Source organism: Candida metapsilosis (genome assembly GCF_017655625.1).
Source record: "Candida metapsilosis strain BP57 chromosome Unknown scaffold7, whole genome shotgun sequence".
Classification (NCBI taxonomy): Eukaryota; Fungi; Ascomycota; class Pichiomycetes; order Serinales; family Debaryomycetaceae; genus Lodderomyces; species Lodderomyces metapsilosis.
In genome coordinates this window covers 266,349-285,699 of record NW_027138165.1, presented here as the reverse complement: position 1 = coordinate 285,699, position 19,351 = coordinate 266,349, and the positions used below count along the sequence as shown (strand labels likewise).

The 19,351-nt window shown below is 37.9% G+C and overlaps 11 protein-coding genes across 11 annotated transcripts; 5 read left to right on the top strand and 6 right to left on the bottom strand. All coding sequences in view use genetic code 12, as the record gives it.

Annotated features, from left to right (window-relative positions):
* Nucleotides 1-514: 514 nt before the first annotated feature.
* I9W82_004678 (sugar porter family MFS transporter) lies at nucleotides 515-2,232 on the bottom strand (the record flags this gene model as incomplete). The annotated part of the gene is made up of 2 exons (XM_067693773.1): nucleotides 515-1,820; nucleotides 1,874-2,232. 2 exons carry the CDS (start codon nucleotides 2,230-2,232, stop codon nucleotides 515-517), a joined length of 1,665 nt encoding a protein of 554 aa, XP_067546161.1.
* Nucleotides 2,233-3,619: 1,387 nt separating this feature from the next.
* Nucleotides 3,620-5,296, bottom strand: HGT7 (Hgt7p; the record flags this gene model as incomplete). The annotated part of the gene is made up of 1 exon (XM_067693772.1): nucleotides 3,620-5,296. The coding sequence occupies one exon, from the start codon at nucleotides 5,294-5,296 to the stop codon at nucleotides 3,620-3,622; it is 1,677 nt and encodes a 558-aa protein (XP_067546160.1).
* Nucleotides 5,297-6,869: 1,573 nt separating this feature from the next.
* On the top strand, nucleotides 6,870-9,113 carry UBP13 (ubiquitin-specific protease; the record flags this gene model as incomplete). Its single annotated transcript, XM_067693771.1, has 1 exon — nucleotides 6,870-9,113. One exon carries the CDS (start codon nucleotides 6,870-6,872, stop codon nucleotides 9,111-9,113), a length of 2,244 nt encoding a protein of 747 aa, XP_067546159.1.
* Nucleotides 9,114-10,041: 928 nt separating this feature from the next.
* On the top strand, nucleotides 10,042-10,572 carry MXR1 (peptide-methionine-S-sulfoxide reductase; the record flags this gene model as incomplete). Its single annotated transcript, XM_067693770.1, has 1 exon — nucleotides 10,042-10,572. The coding sequence occupies one exon, from the start codon at nucleotides 10,042-10,044 to the stop codon at nucleotides 10,570-10,572; it is 531 nt and encodes a 176-aa protein (XP_067546158.1).
* Nucleotides 10,573-10,831: 259 nt separating this feature from the next.
* On the top strand, nucleotides 10,832-11,920 carry RFC5 (replication factor C subunit 5; the record flags this gene model as incomplete). The annotated part of the gene is made up of 1 exon (XM_067693769.1): nucleotides 10,832-11,920. The coding sequence occupies one exon, from the start codon at nucleotides 10,832-10,834 to the stop codon at nucleotides 11,918-11,920; it is 1,089 nt and encodes a 362-aa protein (XP_067546157.1).
* Nucleotides 11,921-11,977: 57 nt separating this feature from the next.
* Nucleotides 11,978-12,586, bottom strand: I9W82_004673 (uncharacterized protein; the record flags this gene model as incomplete). The annotated part of the gene is made up of 1 exon (XM_067693768.1): nucleotides 11,978-12,586. One exon carries the CDS (start codon nucleotides 12,584-12,586, stop codon nucleotides 11,978-11,980), a length of 609 nt encoding a protein of 202 aa, XP_067546156.1.
* A 488-nt stretch (nucleotides 12,587-13,074) lies between these two features.
* On the top strand, nucleotides 13,075-13,810 carry VPS24 (ESCRT-III subunit protein; the record flags this gene model as incomplete). Its single annotated transcript, XM_067693767.1, has 2 exons — nucleotides 13,075-13,122; nucleotides 13,178-13,810. 2 exons carry the CDS (start codon nucleotides 13,075-13,077, stop codon nucleotides 13,808-13,810), a joined length of 681 nt encoding a protein of 226 aa, XP_067546155.1.
* Nucleotides 13,811-13,835: 25 nt separating this feature from the next.
* Nucleotides 13,836-16,438, bottom strand: I9W82_004671 (uncharacterized protein; the record flags this gene model as incomplete). Its single annotated transcript, XM_067693766.1, has 3 exons — nucleotides 13,836-14,431; nucleotides 14,653-15,276; nucleotides 15,487-16,438. The coding sequence occupies 3 exons, from the start codon at nucleotides 16,436-16,438 to the stop codon at nucleotides 13,836-13,838; spliced, it is 2,172 nt and encodes a 723-aa protein (XP_067546154.1).
* A 137-nt stretch (nucleotides 16,439-16,575) lies between these two features.
* Nucleotides 16,576-17,646, bottom strand: I9W82_004670 (uncharacterized protein; the record flags this gene model as incomplete). The annotated part of the gene is made up of 1 exon (XM_067693765.1): nucleotides 16,576-17,646. One exon carries the CDS (start codon nucleotides 17,644-17,646, stop codon nucleotides 16,576-16,578), a length of 1,071 nt encoding a protein of 356 aa, XP_067546153.1.
* Nucleotides 17,647-17,810: 164 nt separating this feature from the next.
* Nucleotides 17,811-18,278, bottom strand: I9W82_004669 (uncharacterized protein; the record flags this gene model as incomplete). The annotated part of the gene is made up of 1 exon (XM_067693763.1): nucleotides 17,811-18,278. The coding sequence occupies one exon, from the start codon at nucleotides 18,276-18,278 to the stop codon at nucleotides 17,811-17,813; it is 468 nt and encodes a 155-aa protein (XP_067546152.1).
* Nucleotides 18,279-18,490: 212 nt separating this feature from the next.
* On the top strand, nucleotides 18,491-19,120 carry I9W82_004668 (uncharacterized protein; the record flags this gene model as incomplete). The annotated part of the gene is made up of 1 exon (XM_067693762.1): nucleotides 18,491-19,120. The coding sequence occupies one exon, from the start codon at nucleotides 18,491-18,493 to the stop codon at nucleotides 19,118-19,120; it is 630 nt and encodes a 209-aa protein (XP_067546151.1).
* Nucleotides 19,121-19,351: the final 231 nt, after the last annotated feature.

Genomic DNA, 19,351 nt, shown 5'->3' with positions numbered 1-19,351 from the left:
TTTTTCTCTCTCTTATTACTGCTACCAATTTCTTTGTCGTAAAAAACAACTGTCGTGAATTTGAAATATGCGACTTTGCTATCTTGCAACAATGTTATAGATACAACTTTAACACCAAAATCAGATTTTTCCTTGAGAAACAAAGCAGCGGGGTATCATGATATGAGCTAGTTAGAGCCTCTCTTGGCAGTCTGCTGTGTATTGGAATTTTTTTGGTGTCTTGTTAAATACAATTTGGGCTATTTTGCTGCAAAATTCGGGAAATTGCTATTGAGTTTGTAACATTAACTTATATATGATCCTTAAAATCAAAAGGGGACTATTCATTCTTTACTACTTGTATCAATGTGGATCCCTGAAGTATGTGACAGACAGGCCCCCTTTCACAAGATCTAGGCTTTAGGGTATCTACAAGGTACTATGCTTAAACGTGAAAGTCAATGCTCTTATATATGTACTCTAAATGCATACCGCTGTGTATAAATTCTAAATGTAGACCAAAGCTACATTCTCTCTAATGACTACTCCTTTCAACAAGTTCCTCATCATTTACATGCTCATTTTGTGGTTTGTGGTAAGCAGCATAACCAGTTGAAGTAGCCATTTCTTCTTCTGAAGGTGGTGTCCAACCACTTGATTTCCAAGCTGGGATACCACTTTGATACAATTCATCAACATCTTCCAAACTGAGTCCCTTTGTTTCATAAACCATAAAGTAGGCGAAAAAGATTGAAAATACCAAACAACCAAAGAAAACAAACCCATAGTAGAAATGGATTGCTTGTGTAATGAATGAAGTAAAGAATGAAATCAAAAATCCAAAAATCCAATTTGCAGCACTAGCAACACCAATAGCTTTGGATCTCACTTTCAATGGATACAATTCTGAAACGATGGAGTAAACACCACCAGCCCAAGTAGAAGCAAAGATGAAAATGAAAAGACAAGTGATGAAGATTAAAGCTCTTCCTGATGCTTGTCTAGTTGGACCATCTGGGCCATCAATGTAAAGACTTTGAGTACCAAGTAATGAATAGATTAGGAAACAAACTGACATTCCAATTGATCCATATAATAAACAACTTCTTCTACCCATTTTTTCAATCAAGTAGATACCCAAAAATGTAGAAGCAAAGTTGATGACACCAATGATAATTGAAGTTTCAAATGAATCGTTTAATCCAATAGCTTTAAAAATGGTGGTACTGTAATAAAAGAAGTAATTATTACCTGTCAATTGTTGTAAACCTTGACAAAGAGCACCAACAACAACTCTTTCGAAAATTCTTGGTTTACCAGTGATTAAAGTCATCCATCCTGCTTTACCAGCTAATCTTTCTCTTTCAACACCAGCTTGAATCAATCTGGCTTCTTTCAATAATGCTGGATCTTCTTCAGATACTTTGTTTGTCTTTGCAAGTGATGCTTTAGCCTTGTCAATACGGTCTTTACCGATAAGATAACGAGGAGATTCTGGCATGCCAACCATACCACCAGCTAAAAATAAAGCCCAAGCAAAGCACAAACCCAATGGGATTCTCCATTCTCTTGAATCAGAGTAACTTTCTTTAGTACCATAAGTTGTACAATATCCCAAGAAAATACCCATAGTAACCATCAATTGGAAACAACAAACCAAAGTACCTCTCAAATGCTTTGGTGAAACTTCGGAAATGAAAAGTGGACAAACAACCGATAATGTACCAACGGCAAGACCAGTGAGAATTCTTCCAATCATAATTTGGTACCACTTATCTGATGATGAAATTTGTACAATGATACCAACAATATAAATCAACATGGACATCACAATACTCAATCTTCTACCCCATAAATCAGCGGATTTCGAAAGGAGAATTGCCCCACTGCACACCCAGCATTAAACATGGCAATAATCAAACCAGTTCTGACGTTGGAAAAGTAGTAAGTTCCATCAGATTTCTGTTGACCAAATCTTCTTTTAAAGTCATCCATATTAACAAAACCTGAAATTGTACCAGTATCGAAACCGAAAACAAATCCACCGAAAGCTATAAGCACACACATAAAGCACACTCCAAGATAGGCGCTCATTGGCTTCTTAGCCAACTCGTGTGAGCTATGTTCTTCATCCTTCTCAAGATCTTGAGGTAATTCATCTTGGTTCTCATATTTCTCTTCTATTTCTTGAGTTGGACTATGTTCTGTTCGTGATGATGATGCAGTATCTGCATGTGTTGGTTGTTGTGACATTGTAAAGTAAATATATTTTTTTAAGGAAAGTAATAAGGTACAGTAGTCGCTGGATGAAAAACAAAATACTGAAGAAAGAGATGGAATTACAAGACTTTAAATAGAAAAATTGAAAAATGATGACAATAAACACATTCCACAAGAAATAAAATTGTATAGGAATAGAGAAGTGGGTATTTCTATCTTTTGTGAGTTTTTTTTTTTATCAGATTTGCCTAGAAAGAAAGAGCAAACAATGAATTCAAAGCAATTCCTATAAATAAGCTGTTTTGTGTCGTAATGGCTTTTGCAACAGCAACAAAAAAAAACGCAGAGAAAAAAAAAAAAAAGAAAAAAAAAATAAAAAGAAACAACCTGCATGTAGCAGCACCTTAGTCTAAAAAGAAAAATTAACCCGAGCAAAAGCCGTGAAAGTTGGTCATTACACACTACCTAGCTCTTTGCTAGGATGAGTAGCGTCATCAACGTTTTTAATAAACCCAGTCAGATGATATTAAAGCGGGGTGCAATTGTCAGATCATTTTCCTATGTTTAAGCCCCCGTATATAGGTCTATTAATAATAAACATCCGATATGTACAATTATGTCATTCTTTTCAAATGCCTCGATTACTAAGGATCTCTTTGGTTGATATATATTCAGAACAATGGACAAGAAATGGTTATCCTACTAATAATTTTTGTGATTGTACCCAACACTTTCGGATTAATTTTCTTTTCTTTTTTTGTAGAACCGTTGTCGGAAAAATTTTATATTTTTGCCAATGACGTAGACACCTCAAAAATGTTATTCACTAGAAACAAATACGACAAATTTTACATATTTCGACTGTTTATGCCTCACTAACCACGAACGAAGAGTAGATATATATTACGGAGGCTGTGCTGACAAGATCTTTCCCCATGGGTTTCACTAACTGAATTTTCTTGTCCCCAAGAATAGCTTGAGAATATTTTTTTTTTTTGTTTTTGAAAAATATCGGCACATATAGGATGTATTTTGTGCAATGGACTGTCTCACATTCTGAGCTGAATAATGGATACTCAAAGCTGTTTTAAACACATGATTCGGAAAATTGTTCAAGAAAAGTCCGAACCGTATTTGAAAAATCTTTCGTCCCAAATAAAAAAAAGAAACGATAAATTCATTGTGTACTCATCCATGACACAAAAGTTGGATATCATGCAATAGAGGTGATATCTGAACCCCCCCTGACTTTATCTTACATATAGTTTAATTACGTACAATTTATAACTCTGTAAATGAACGTATATCAAATCTATAAAAAATAACAATTAAAGCGTAAACTCATAACAACTAATGTTCGTATCTGCAATTAAAAAAGAAACAAAATATCATCTCTTATCCCCAACTGACCATTTTTTTTTTAAACAGTTTCTTGAACATGCTCCTCTTCTGGCTTGGCATAGGCAGCATAACCTGTAGAATGAGCCATTTGTTCTTCTGGTGGTGGAGTCCAACTGCTAGATTTCCATGCAACAACTTTAGCGGCGTATAATTCATCAACCTCTTCTAAAGTGAGACCCTTTGTTTCATAAACCATAAAGTAGACGAAAAAGATTGAGAAAAGCAAACATCCAAAGAAAACAAAACCATAGTAGAAATGAATTGCACCAGTGATGAAGGAGGTGAAGAATGAGATAAGGAAACCAAAGATCCAGTTACCAGCACTAGCAACACCAATAGCTTTGGATCTAACCTGTAATGGATACAATTCTGAAACAATGGAGTAAATACCACCAGCCCAAGTGGAAGCAAAGATGAATACGTAAAGCGATGTAATGAAAATCATAGCATCACCATCTGGGTGTCTAGTGGCACCACTGCTTCCATGGTAATACAAGTGTTGAGTACCAATCAACGCATAGATCAAGAAACATACAGACATACCAACTGAACCAGTCAACAAACATTGTCTTCTACCTAATTTCTCAATCAAGTAAATACCCAAAAATGTAGAAGCAAAGTTGATAACACCAATGACGATAGAAGTTTCAAATGAATCGTTTAAACCGACAGCTTTGAAAATGGTGGTACTGTAGTAAAAGAAATAGTTGTCACCAGTTAATTGTTGTAAACATTGCAACATAAGACCAACACAAACTCTTTCAAGAATTCTTGGTTTACCTTTAATCAATGTCATCCATCCGGCATTACCAGCTAATCTTTCTCTCTCAACACCAGCTTGAAGCAATTGCAATTCAGCATATAAAGCTGGGTCCTCAGGTGACACTTTGTTAACTTTGGCCAAAGCTTGTTTTGCATCATCGATCTTGTCCTTACCGATAAGATAACGTGGAGATTCTGGCAAACGAACCATACCACCAACCATCAACAAAGCCCAAGCAAAACACAAACCCAATGGGATTCTCCATTGTCTTGAATCGGAATAACTTTCTTTGGTACCGTAGTCAGTACAGTATCCCAAAAAGATACCTAATGTAATCATCAATTGGAAACAACAAACCAAAGTACCTCTCAAATGCTTTGGTGAAACTTCGGAAATGAAAAGTGGACACAAGACAGACAAACATCCAACAGCAATACCAGTAAAGATTCTACCAATCATAACTTGATACCACTTATCTGATGATGAAATTTGGACAATAATACCAACAACGTAGATGATCATAGTACCAGCAATACCAAGTCTACGACCAAAAACATCACCAACCTTGGATAAGAATAGAGCACCAACAGCACAACCAGCATTAAACATAGCAACAATCAAACCAGTTCTAACGTTGGAGAAGTAATAAGTTCCATCAGATTTTTGTTGACCAAATCTTCTTTGAAAATCCGTCATATTGATAAAACCGGAAATAGTACCTGTATCAAAACCAAAAACAAAACCACCAAATGCAATAAGGAAACACATAATAATAACACCAATGTATGCCTTAAGTGGCCTTCTGTTCAACTCATCAGCACTGTGATGTAGTTGTTCTTCATTATCCAATGGTTGTTCTTGTTCATATTTAGCTTCAATTTCATTAATGTTAGCATCGGCTGTGGATGCAGAATGCTGATCTTCGTGAGACATATTAGGAATAGTAAATTAAGATGTTAAACTGTTGAGAGAAAGAAAAGTGAACTTGACTCGTTCAGCTGAAATATCCATCCCTATTTATAAGTAAAAATTTTTTTCTTTATTGTTCATAACCTCGTCTCCCCCAAAAACTCCAATTATTTCTCCAAACTTTCTCCGGCCAGCTAGGGGATGGAGCTTTATTGTTCTCTACATATGGCGTTCTTAATAATTTAGACTTTGCGTACAATTTCCATACGGTGCAGCGCGGAAGCAAAAAAAAAAAAAAGAGACTAAAAATGAAAAGTGGCATGGTTAGATGTTTTTGCCGCTCTGCACACAGCTTAGTGATTATGTAGGAGCAAACATAACTATAGAAATTTGTGCATCCAAGGGGAGCACTACAAACCGATTAAGGCATTTTTTCGGAGTATTGTTGAAGCTATTGTGTAAGAAGAGTACCGCATTTTCCTTTACGTGACGGGCAAGTGTCTTACCTGGAAGGATATTTCACGCATACCATATGCTATTCCATGAATAGTCACCTGAGGGAGAGAGAGAGAGAGAGAGAGCTTTGAGACAATTGTAATACACTTTACACCCGAGGTCATGTGGTTGACATATCTCGTTAAAGTCGGGAACAACTAAAGCCTTAATAAAAGTAGAAAATTTTTTAAAATGATCACTCATCGTAAGAATGAGAGAGAGAAGAAAAAAAGAAATTTATTACTTTTTTTTTGTAAAGCATTCCCGGAATAACTACCTAACACAAAATTAAAATAATTATTCCGGGCCAATGAAAACGCAGCAGCAAATGAAATTGTTCCGAGAATTCTATTGTTCTCAGAATATTTTTTAAAAAAATGCCTCAAATAAGCCATCACTACAAAACAATCAAAATCGCCTGTTTCTTATGGATTTTATACTGAACACTAAGACCCCAAAAAGGCATTTTGAGCCAAAACAAATACAAACATAAGTGCTCTTTGTACAGTCTAAGCTTTCTCCTCCTCCCTTTGGAATGGCTTTTGTTTTCCTCCACTGTCGCCCCAGATCTGCCCGAGATTGCCATTGAAGTAAACAATAGTTTTTACACACACATGATTATTCGGAACAGAGTGGGGTTTAACAAGCCCGCGCTAGCAGCTACTATGCACAATCGCCGTGACTTTAAAGTACAAAATGACGCCATTTCTGGTATTGCATTGAATAAGTGCATATACACTGCAAGATCAGTTTTGTATTTTCGTAAATAAACACTAATCGAGCACACACAGGTGAAGCATTCCTTGTTGTGTGTCTTCTTCCCCAATTCAAGACTTACCTCTAAGACAGAAGCAAAAGGTCAGAGGTCGTGTACCTGGGTATAAACCAAATAAAAATTATTGAGTGAATGAAACGAAGGAGAAGAAAAAAAGAAAAAAGAAATTGTCTCTCCACGTAAAAAGATCTCCGAGATTATCAAGGGACAACAAATTCAGATAAGCACCATCACCCAATAAATTTTCAAGGCATTGAATTTTCAAAGACAGAGCCTGTCCTTTTTGTATACACTGAATTGAGAGAGCGACAGATTTTTTCCACAACCATGCCTGTTGCTGATGAACGGCTGCTCCCTTATGGAGACGGCGCCTTCAAGATATTTGGCATGGAGAATTTTGGTAATACATGTTACTGCAATTCAATATTGCAATGTTTATACTATACCGAATCATTCCGAACGAATTTGATCCAGCATAATCAAACTCAACACGAACCAAAGTTGGTGGTGAATGGGATAAAGTTTCATGGGTTTTCGACAAAGTATGATCAATTGTTGCAAAAGAGATTAAAGGAACAAGGTGCTGTACTGTCAACTCCAATTGAAGAAAGACCTAAACTGAGTCGAAAGGGGTCTATATTTGGTATCAAGTTTAATAACCAGTCGAGCACGCCCACCACTTTTGTTGAACAACGAAATGAATACATTGATGAAGCCGGTAATTGTGAAGCTCTTCCATTAGAGCAACGGATTTTGATCAACAAGTGTCCAGAGTTTCTGAAATTAGAAATGATGATCACTAGACCTGTTCTTAGCACTAATGGGTATACCAATGGGCTGTATAATGGCAGTGCCACTTCCATGTCCAACTCAAATGCTGGTGTCAGTATCAACAATGGCTCGAGCAACACTTCTGTTACCAGCGCCACTAATCCCAATAAGGCAGACTATTCACAAAGCTCATCAATGTTGTTGAACGACCAACCAACACAAACAACACAAGAAGGTTCGATCAATTGCAAATCGAGTGCAATCGTAGTGGGGATACCTAAACCAGAGGCAATATTAGTCCACCCGATTAATCCGTTCAATGCCAATCCGAGTGCTGACCAAAGGAAGAGATCCGCATTGATTAATGGGCCAATAATCAATTTGGACACCTCATTACAAATGCCCAGTGAACAAAAGGACGAAACTGCCTTGCTTTACGCCCTAAAGGATTTATTTGAAAGTATGGTGGAAAACAAATCACCAATTGGAGTTGTTTCACCAACTTATTTCATATCGAAACTAAAAGAAAAGAACTACTTGTTTCGACAAAACAATATGCATCATGACGCCCACGAGTTCTTTAACTACTTGATCAATGAAATTATTGAGAGTTTAGCCAAAGAAATACCTGACCCAACAAAGAATTGGTGTAATGACATATTCCAAGGCATCATCACTAATGAAACAAAATGTTTATCATGTGAAACAGTGACTTCGAAGCATGAGTTTTTCCTAGATTTATCCATCGATGTTCCACCAGGTGAAAGTGCTTATTCGTTAAATTTTGCCATCAATAATTTCTCTAAACAGGAAACATTGACAAATCAAAATAAATTCCACTGCAATACTTGTTCATCTTTACAAGAGGCGGTGAAAACGATCAAAGTGAAAAAACTACCTCAAGTTTTGGTCATTAATCTTAAACGATTCAAATATGACGAACAGATGGATAAGATGGTTAAATTATTCGACTCAATCAGTTATCCATTCAAACTTCGACTATTCAACACCACTGAAGATGCCAACCAAAACATCCTCTACGACTTGTATGCATTAGTTATTCATATTGGTGGAGGACCAATGCATGGACACTATGTTTCAATTTGTAAAATCAAAGCTGGTCTTTGGTTGTTATTTGATGATGAAACAGTGGAATTGGTTGAAGATAATTTTGTCATGAGATTTTTTGGTAATGGTCCTGGGTTGGCTAGTGCTTATATTTTATTCTATCAACGGATTGAATTCGATGAAGCATCAGAGCATTTTGGATTTGACATTTCAACATTATACAATGGTAACGATTACGAAGTTCCTGTGCACACTTCATCAAGCAGCACCAATGAAGAGCTCAAGACGAGTGCTGCCCCGATGGCAGAATCGGACTCCAAGGGCGATACAACGTCAATCAATTCCTTTGTGCCACCGCGACCTGAAACCAATAGGAAACCGTCATTAAGCTCCGGTGGTATGTTTAAAAGTTTCAAATTTGATAAAGAGGACAAACAACAGCAGCAACTGTTGTCGCGAAGTAGCAGTTCTGGTCCATCCGCAAAGAAGGAACCTCCAATAAAGGAAGCAAAAGAAAAGAAATCTTGGGTGGGCAGTTTGAAAAGAGGTAATATTGAACGAAAATTGTCACTTAAAAATAGCACGCCGGTTAGTGAAGAGAGCAGTGCTGTCGGTACGCAGCCACCATCATCATCTTCAGCTTCCTCTACAGCACCTCAACAGGCTCCACCTGCTCCTGTATTGGAGAAGAGGCGTAGTTTATTTGGTTTCAAAAAGAAGAGCTCTTCTTAAACAGTCATAAAGATGTATATATTTGTATATCGTTCATAGACATTATCCAACGTGATAGATTATTTGGCAATTGCGTCGCATGATCGGAAAAACTTTATGCATTGTGCTCAAAAGACAATGTATGCACATAATTAAAAGTTACATAAAAGCAAACAGCAATGATCAAAGTTTGCTTATCTTTGCTATTACCCATATTAGAAGAAATGCAAAGGATGTAAAAATTTTGATGGTTAGATTGGCAATTCTAGAACAATCATTTGTAGCACAAAACGACCCGTCTTAACCGTTTTTAACAACCGATTCGACCTGGGGTCAAGAAGCAAAACTTGATGTGCAAGTGGTGCACTTGTGGGGTCAATATATTCAGGAGGAGAATCATTAGAATCCGTTTAATGCACATTGTTTACACACATTCCCCATTTATTAATTCTGATAGCAACTCTGACTCTTTTTCCGCTAATTTGTTACCAAAATCTAAGATGCAGTTGAAGTAAAATAAGCAACAAAGTAGCAATACCTTTACACATCCTACCAACTTGATGTGTGCGTGCCAATTAGACTCCACCATGGTCACTTTAGCAGATGATTCATATGTGAGTCGATATTGGTAGTTAAAAAGGCTGTAATCAACCTTCACGATGGGGACGAACAAAGAGACAAGCTGAGAATCCCACCATTTGCATTCACTAATAAAGATATCCAAAAGGTTTAACTACTTGGATTACTATGTACAAAAAAAGTGTTCTAGATTGCTTTCAAGGTGACTGTGGCGGGTAATTACAAAGCAATGTGTTATATACAGGAATCTCCGATACCATTTATATACGGACGATGAGATTCAGATATTTTTAACTTTGCCCTCAGACCAACAACACTTTTTCTTTTCAATCACATATCTCATTCAATCAGATTACCATAGATACAATCAATGACAGCGACAAGCAAGGTATTGGTCTTAGGAGCAGGTTGTTTCTGGGGAACAGAACATGTTTTTGCAAAAGCGTTTGCAAACAACAAAGGCTTACTTAGTAACATAGTTGGGTACGCCAACGGAAATGAAAAGTACCATGGAGTATCTTACCAACAAGTCTGCAGCGGAGGAACAGGCTACGTTGAAGTTGCTAAATTAACCTACGATCCAGCTCAATTGTCCACAGAGTCCATCATTGATCTTTTTTTTAGAATGCATGATCCTACTCAACTCAATTCACAAGGTCCAGATGTTGGACAACAATACAAGTCGGCTATTTACTACACTGACGAAGAGCAGCATAAGGTTGCTGAACAAGTGAAAGAAAAGTATCAAAAGGATTGGTACCCAAACAGAAAGATCCAAACTGAGATTGCACCATTAAAGATATTCTACGACGCCGAGACTTATCACCAAAAGTACCTTGATAGCAATCCTGGAGGATATGAATGCCCTACTCATTTCATTAGAACAGAACCACCACGCTGAAAATTTTTTGATTGGAAGAGATTTTTAGGAAAGTAAATAGTCGTCTTCAATCGACGTTAAATTTTAATGATAAAAGAGATAAATACGAAGCACAGGACCAGTTGTAGGTGCCTAGATAGTATATTGAGGTGTAGTTTGGCAAATGTAATTTGTAAAGTGTAGGGGTACGAAACGCGTCAGAAAAAACGCCAAATAGCTTTTTATTTTTTTTTTTAACTTTTGCTATTCTTCATCATCCACTATCCATCGCATCACAAACATGTCCTTATGGGTAGATAAATATAGACCAAAGACGTTATCCCAATTGTCCTACCATGATAGTATTACTCAGAATTTGCGTGCACTTTCCAAGTCAGGAGACTTCCCTCATCTTTTAGTTTATGGACCAAGTGGAGCAGGGAAAAAGACAAGAATATATTGTACTTTACACGAGTTATTTGGGTCCTCAGTGGAAAAGCTTAAAATCGATGTCAAGAACTTTGTCACCACTTCCAATCGTAAACTTGAGTTCAATGTTTTAAGTTCACCCTATCATTTGGAAATAACACCCTCGGACATGGGTAACAATGATCGTGTTGTTATTCAAGACTTGTTGAAAGATGTGGCTTCTACTGAACAAGTGGATTTCGGAAACCAAAGCAGTAGAAAACACAGATTCAAAGTTGTGATTATAAATGAAGCTGATTCTTTAAGTAGGGACGCACAAGCAGCATTGAGAAGAACAATGGAAAAGTATTCATCAAATATTAGATTGATTTTGGTGTGTAATTCAATCTCAAACATCATTGCTCCTATCAAATCCAGGACCTTGTTGGTGAGGATACCCAGTCCTTCAATTGAAGATATCAGTACTATTTTGGGCCATGTTGCGGAGAAGGAACACGTTAAATTTTCATCGAGCAATGGACAAGATATAATGCAATTCTACAGTCAAGTGGCAACTACCAGTAATCGTAACTTGAGAAGGTCATTATTGGCGTTTGAAACCATATACATGCAAAACGAAACTATCAATGTCAAGCAATTACATTCGGTTATTGTGTTGGATTGGGAAACTGTTATCAAAAACATGGCGAGAACAATCACAAACAGTAGGAATGTGGCAACGTTGGCTAAATTAAGAACTGTCTCATATGAATTGTTATCTCATTGCATTCCAGCAAGGACAATTTTAAAGAACCTTTTGTTTGAATTGATTAATTTGTCAAAGGGAAAGACAGATTTAATCCAAGAAATTGTCAAAATCGCTTCTACATTTGATGAGAGATTGAGTCTTGGACAAAAGAGCATCTTTCATTTGGAGGGGTTTGTGGCAAAGACTATGGTTGCTATCGATAACTACAGTTGAGGGGAAACCAAGTTTATACTTTATACTCAATATAAAAAATCTGTTACTTAGTAGAGATCAATGTTGAACTTTGTTATCAGAAGATTTACCGTCCTTGACAGTCTTTTTGTGTTTCCCATCAACAACAACATCGTCATAAGCGGGAAGATCGCCAGCATTTAAAAGTGGGGCACCTGGATTATCCAAATCTCCTTCAACGTGATCATGATATGGGCCATGTTGGCTCTGTTGTGAACCGCCTTCTCTTGGAGCATTATGGTGGATGAATCCGTGCTGTTGCTCCGATAAGGTATGATCTTCACCTCCAAGTCTGTGTCCTGGACCTTTGTGTTGGCTCTGGTGGGGACCTTGAGAATGTGCGCCACCACTTCCACCTCTAGCGCCGCCTTGACCACCTTGTGGACCAGCGCCTACCTGACTTTCACTATCACCGATTCTAGAGTACCCCTCAACTCCACGAGCAGGGAAGTCAATGTAGAACAAAAAGTAGATAGCAAACACAGTACCTGGGATATGACCAAAAAAGGTTAAAATCACAGTCACAAGAAATTCCTTGGTGAAGATTGTTCGTTGGGCCAAGAAAGTTGCCAAAGGTGGGAGGAATACTGCGGCTAATACTAAAACAAACTGTTCTGGTGCACTTGGTGCTGCTTGTGGTGTTGTCATTGTTTATGTTAATCTGCTTATCGTAACTCCGTGAAAGAGGGCAAAGATGGAGTAAAGTTCAATTTGAATGCGAATTTCATCTTTTTACTTTTCTATTTATAGCCACAAAATTATAGTCATACACACTTGTATATAAACACAACGAGTAGAGTCTATAGGATAAGGTCTCATGTTATCGCCTACTTCATGAGCAGTTCTTCCTTTGAGTAGCAGAATCTGTAAAGTTTGAAGCAAGTTTGTAGCGTAAATTACAGGCACAGGAAGAAGATACTACTGTGAAGGACACACACACGAGCAAGAGCCAAATACAAAACTCACCAGAAAAGGACAGTAGGTCACTTAGCAGCTTCCTTGTAAAGAAGAGTCAGATTGTAACTACTGATATTTTCATTGTGTAAAGGACACAAATCTCTGATAAAAAAAAAACAAATAAAAAGTCAACATTGTTCAATTGCGAATATCATCTCCAAGTCAACATCAGTCAAATCATGGACTACATTAAGAAACAAATATGGGGACCTGACCCTAAAGAACAAGTATGTGTCTCTTACATAAGTCAGTGGAACTCAAATACTAACCTTTTATTTTTAGATGAGAAAGATCAACCAACTTCTTCGAAAGAATAAGCGTGAGTTAGATAGATCACTTAACCAACTTCAACCTTTGAAAAAGAAAACCGAAGGATTAATTAGAAAAGCTGCAAAGGAAAAGGATTACAAGACTGCCAAGTTATGTGCCAAAGAGTTGATAAACATCAATCGACAATACAAGAAATTATACACTTCGAGAACTAGAGTCGAATCAATAACAATGTCCATCAATGAGCAATACCTGATGAATAAGTTGACCAAATCTATCCATTCATCTACCTCAATTATGAGAGATGTTAATCTGTTGATCCATATTGGCGCAGTTTCCCAAACGATGCAAGAGTTGTCAAAGGAATTGACTAAAGCAGGAATCATCAATGAAATGATGGACGACATGGTCGATTTGGATTACGAAGAGGATGAAGAGTTGGAAAGTGAATCACAAGAAGAGGTCAACAAGATAATTGCCAACTTGACTGAAGAAAAGACTAGCAAAGTTTCAGAAGTTCCTACTACACAACTCGAAGCTCCACAAATGGAGAAGGAGGAGGAGGAAGCTGCAGAAGAAGAGGAAGAGGAGGATACTATTGCAATTGATGAGATTAAACAAAGACTTAAGGCACTACAATCGTAGTGACTTCTATGGCAAAGTATGAGCCCTATAACAAACAAAAAAGAACCAACAATACAGTCCAAATGCAAGTTTGTGGGTTATAAGAAAAGGAATTGCTGGAGTTTTCCTCATCGTCTTCGTATATGGTCAGGTCTTCCGATGCAGCATGAATTGGAGATGTAGTGGTATCATTGATGAAACGAATAGGAACATATTCAGTGACATTCTCGGCAAATAATGAATGTGTATTTGGACTGGCTCTGGCAACTACCAAAGAACTAGGGATATGGAAGACGTTACCATCATCGAAATTGTTACCATCAATAACCGTAAAAGTGCTATCGCCACCGCTGCTTGACATGAGTGCAAATCCACCTTTTCCTGCCTTTTTCAAGAGCTTCTTGTTGACCTTTTTTTCAAGATATATTCCTGCATTGTACTGCCATTTGGGAATCAACTTCTTCTTCTTCTTAATTAAAGCTTCAAGTTCAGGGTCGGATTCGTTGATGTAAACCGAGGGGCCGTTCAAGATGGTGAGATTATAACTTTGATATGTCAAGTCGTTGTCACTGGAAACATTGGATTGAATTAAATCGGTTGCACTGGAATGGGTTGAAATGGGTTGTCCGTTGACTAACATAGCTATTGCCATCAATAGCAAAAAGTGGACCTGCATCATGAGCGATTTTTGTTGATGTAGAAGAAGGAATAGTGGTGAGGATATACTACAGGGCAAAAAAAATAAAAAAAAAAAAAAGAAAAAGAAACAAGATTAAAGAATAGATGGTATCAATAGTGATTGCATACCACAAAGTGAAAGTTTCCTTATCAAAATACTTATTATACTAAAAAGAGATACACACAGCAAGATACTATGTATGAGAGTGCATGAAAATGCACGCTGAATGCTTTTGAATCAAGCACCGCAGCACCATCATCTGAGCCAATGGAGGAGTAGTTCACAACTGTGGAATTTACCCAAGTTCCATTAACAACCATTTTCTGTCCATCATCGTCTGTAGAAATCACTTCATCCAAACTAAACAACTTGAAGGTTTTTTTACTCTTTTCATTCTTCCTCTTGCTATCATTCTCAGACGATGAATCACAATCGGAATCCCAGTCATCAGAGTCGGAATCAGAGTCAGGGCCAGACTCAGGACCCGATGATTTCAGTTCAATAATAGTAGGTACGAATGTAGTTTCCTTTTCAGTTGATCCCTCATCGATTTCCTTGTTTAAAAATGCACCAGCACCAAGACGCCATTTAGGGGTGCTCACTTTTGTCTCCTTCTTGGTACCTTGAGCTTGGAACTCATCATTGGATAGACCTGTACTTCTCAACTTTCCTTCTGGTGTTTGTTTAACAAGGAGGGCATGAAAGATGTCGTTGTGGGTTTTTTGGTATTGTGAAGTTGGATAATTAATGACTTGTGAGGTGAATATTGGAGACTCTGTTTGAGGGAAGCTAGACTGGACGTAGTCACCTAATGGGAACACGTATCCAATAAAGACCAATATGACAAAGAACCTCAACATTTTGATTTGTTATCGTAGTTTAACCTGATTGTATGGATTCTTAGGGGGCAAAATATTTCTACTTTTTTTTTTTTTCGCAGTCAAAAGGCGTCTTTTGTCACACAATTTTGTTATGTCTTTAGATTAGAAACAGTATAAACCAAATATACACAACATACGAGACGCTTTAGATTCACTGAGCAAATGAACTTTCAAAAGTTGACTTGCAACACTAGTAGAGCTGAAGTTTGCAACTTTCTTCGTAACATCACTTGTATTTATATTATGCTTCACTTGCCAAACCTCAAACTTCGGATTGCCATCAAGTTCCGCCATCTCTTTTTCAAAGTTCTCAGCTTCTATAATGTAATATTCTTCTGTGTAGCCTCTCTTTGCTTGTGTCAAAGCTTTAAGAGAGCCAGACGTGCCATTATCTAACAAAGACTCATGGTGATCAAGATATAATCCAGGGAAATTGTTGCCAACTTTTGCAACTAACGCATCTTTATGAACTTGCAAGCGCCTTCCATTTCCATCGTGATCGTCCACACTAAGACCCAAAAACCAGTGCTTTTCTTCGCCTTCGGACACATCACTATCCTCATCTGACTCCGACCCTGAGAAATTCATCTCTGGTTCTCCTGCTTCACTTTCTTCCTCACTTGACGAGGATTCCAATAACCATTGAGGTGGCGCCTTGGGATTTGCTTTCGGCTTCTTTGGGTTTTTCGGCTTTATCGTTGGTTTCTGCTCTTCAACTTCGGGTTCAGTTTCGATTATGGTGATGGGTCTTTTCTTATACTTTGCAATTTCACGACAATCTTGATACCCCATTTCCTGAGCTTTGTTTGCAAAAATACCAGTACTGAATGACCATTTGGGTACTTTATCTTTTCCTTGAATCGTGAAGATTGAGTTGTTCACATTTTTTGACATGTTTAGGGATGCTTGAAAACTATACTTTGATCCTGACAGTAAACCTTTGACGTACTCATTCGTGGTCTCGTTCAATGGGTGTGTGGCTTGCCACTTTGCTAGTTCATTGACCAGATCGTAAAACAACTCGTCTTCAACACACCCAACACTGCTGACGACACAAATCAATAATATTAAGCTTTTGAACAACCACATGTGTGACCCTTTTCTGTACAATTTTGAGAAATATGTTATGGTGTGTTTGCCATTAGTTTTTGCAAAAAAAAAGGGAAAATAAAAAGTAACTTTTTTTCTTTAAAGTACAAACAACAGTACACACCATGGGGAATAAGCTAATCTTGTTCATAGGTTAATCCATTCTCTTTTCTAATGTCGTCCATAACTCCCATAACGAGTAAGGTTTCCGCATGCGGCATTGTGCTGTTCTCTAACTTACCATCACGAATGTCTTCCGCAATTGCGTTTGCTTCATAAATGAAGCCATTATAACCGGAGTTGTCTTTGTATTCATAGATTTCCTTGCCTTCTTTGTTAAAGATCTTAAAATGCTTTGCTCTGGCTGGATTATCGCTATACATCTCGACCCATCCATTTGATCCCTCAAGTCTGACGTACGCCTTTGGACCATCAACTAATTCAGATGAAGTAAGAAGTGCATGCTTACCATCTTCATATTTAATCAAAATTGAAGCAAGATGGTCCACTAAATCATCCTTATCTATTGTGAGGAAGCTCTTTTGTTCAAATTTGGCTGCATTCTCACCAACATTATCATCTAAAAGAATTCTTGCATAGGTGATTGGGTAGATACCAATATCCAAAAGCGATCCTGCTGCTAAACTTTTATCTCTTACTCTTGATGTTAAGGGCAAGTTTCCAACATCGCAGTTGTAGCTCAAATCTGCAAACAATCTATGCACATCACCAATGACCTTCTCTTGATACACTTTTTGCTTGAGCTCTTTGATTGCAGGGAAAAACCTCGTCCAAACAGCCTCCATACAAAACTTGTTGTGCTTCTTAGCAACCTCAAAAATCTTCTTCGCTTCCTTTTTATTCACAGTGATTGGCTTCTCGCACAAGACGTGCTTGCCACCTTCCAAACAAGAAATAGCTTGTTCGATATGGAAATTGTGGGGTGTACCAATGTAGACCACATCAACCTCTGGATTAGCGTAAAGCTCCTTGTAAGTTTGGGTAATTGAAGTCACATCGTAGTTTCTTTCCGCTGTGATGTTGTTGCGCTTGATGAACTCGTGTCCTTTTTCTGCGCTGGAACAACCTATACTTTTAATAATGTGACGATACTCCGTTTTTCGTTCATTGTTCAACAACAAGTCGTAAACGAATTGCGATGAGATGTTTCCAGCACCTAATATAGCCCAATTGAGAGTGATTGTCATTGAATTGCGAATTGGCGGTGGAGAAAGGAGTGTGCACTTAGGCACCTGTTTTTATTTTTTTGCGCTCGTTCTGTTTGGCATTGCTTCATTGGAATAGAGAGAGCCTCAACCGTTTACTTCTACACTTCTTTTGACTTGCACCTCGTCTTATTATTATACTTAAGCTAGAACTTCAAATACAACGGCTCCTTTGTGGAGATCTGACACCCTTGTCGTACACTATCAGGAAGTTTCCTCATTTTCTCAACAACTTTCTCTTTATCGCTTTGACTATAGACGTAAGGGAATGATCTTGTAGCTTCATTACCAATTTTGTCACCATTTGACTCGCCATTACTGGCTCGTGTGAAGCTTTCGCTATTGCTCAATTGGGGTGGAAGTAGTTGAGATTGCGACTGTGATTGGATTCCCGACATGCTACCCTTATTTAAAAACGAGGTAACATCAATCAAGTTTTCCGATAAATCGTTGACTATACTATTTAGCTCTTGCTGTCTTTGTTCCTGTTTTATCAATTCCTCTTCTTGCAACAGGTCGTACCCTCCTTGTTGGCTTCTTCTTAAAAGCGACGCTGTTTCATCGTACTCATCTTCGTTGCCATTGCCATTAAGACATGATAAACATAGACCCATCGAGTATGAAGTTGATTATGTTGCTCGGGTTGAAAAGGTGTTGTGATTCTCTTGCCCCTTGTGTAGAGAGATGTGGCGTGAATTGGTTTCCGGTTTTTTGTCGTGTAAATGCATACAAGGAATTTTAGACCTCCTCCCGAATTCTCCTGATTAGATAAAAAACCACGACACAGTCACCGATACCTCTGCAAGCAAGCCCTACATAACTCAAGATGTCAAAAGCTTTATGCTGTTATGCCTTCGAAACATTAGTCAACAAGCTTAGTCTTGAACTGAATAAAGTGCCCTTAAAATCCTATTTTCAAGCCTTACACGAAGATGAAAGCAAACTACCACAATCGGCTCCACTTTTCGTCACTTGGAATAAGAATTCGCAATTGCGAGGCTGCATAGGAACTTTTCAATCTTTGCCAGTTGAATCCGGTGTTGCAAAGTTCACTGTTAGTTCTGCATTTCAAGACCCAAGGTTTGCGCCAATTTCGGCTAAGGAAGTTGCAAGCCTAGAAGTAGATGTGACATTGTTAGACAAGTTTCAGCCAATCTCTGACTATAATGATTGGACTGTTGGTGTGCACGGGTTGAAACTTTCGTTCGAGTTGGATAGTGAATACTATCTGGGCACATTTTTGCCATCTGTGGCGGAAGAGCAAGATTGGGACAAACTTACAACTTTATACTACTTACTCAAGAAAGCAGACTACCCCGTCAGTAAGAAACTGACTGAAGAGTTTTATTCCACTGGGTTGAAGGAAGGATGGTTGAAGTTGACAAAGTATGAAGGATTGAAGGCACATGTCACTTATGACGATTTTGTTGCAATAAGAGAGTCAATTCTGGAGTAGAGAGTATGTAAGCGTGAAATACACTGTTGTGGCGTGCTGCTGATTCATATACACTTCTATTCAGAAGTGCAAACGAGGAACTTGGTGACATGTGTTGAGTGGCTTTGAACTAAGCTGTCAGTAGTGGCGAATGGAAAGTGACGGGCGTGAACTACCCATCTGGTTTATGGGTAGAATATGTTGCGTAAAGGTTATGAATGGGGTATTAGTTATACTCCTAATGGGCAGGTG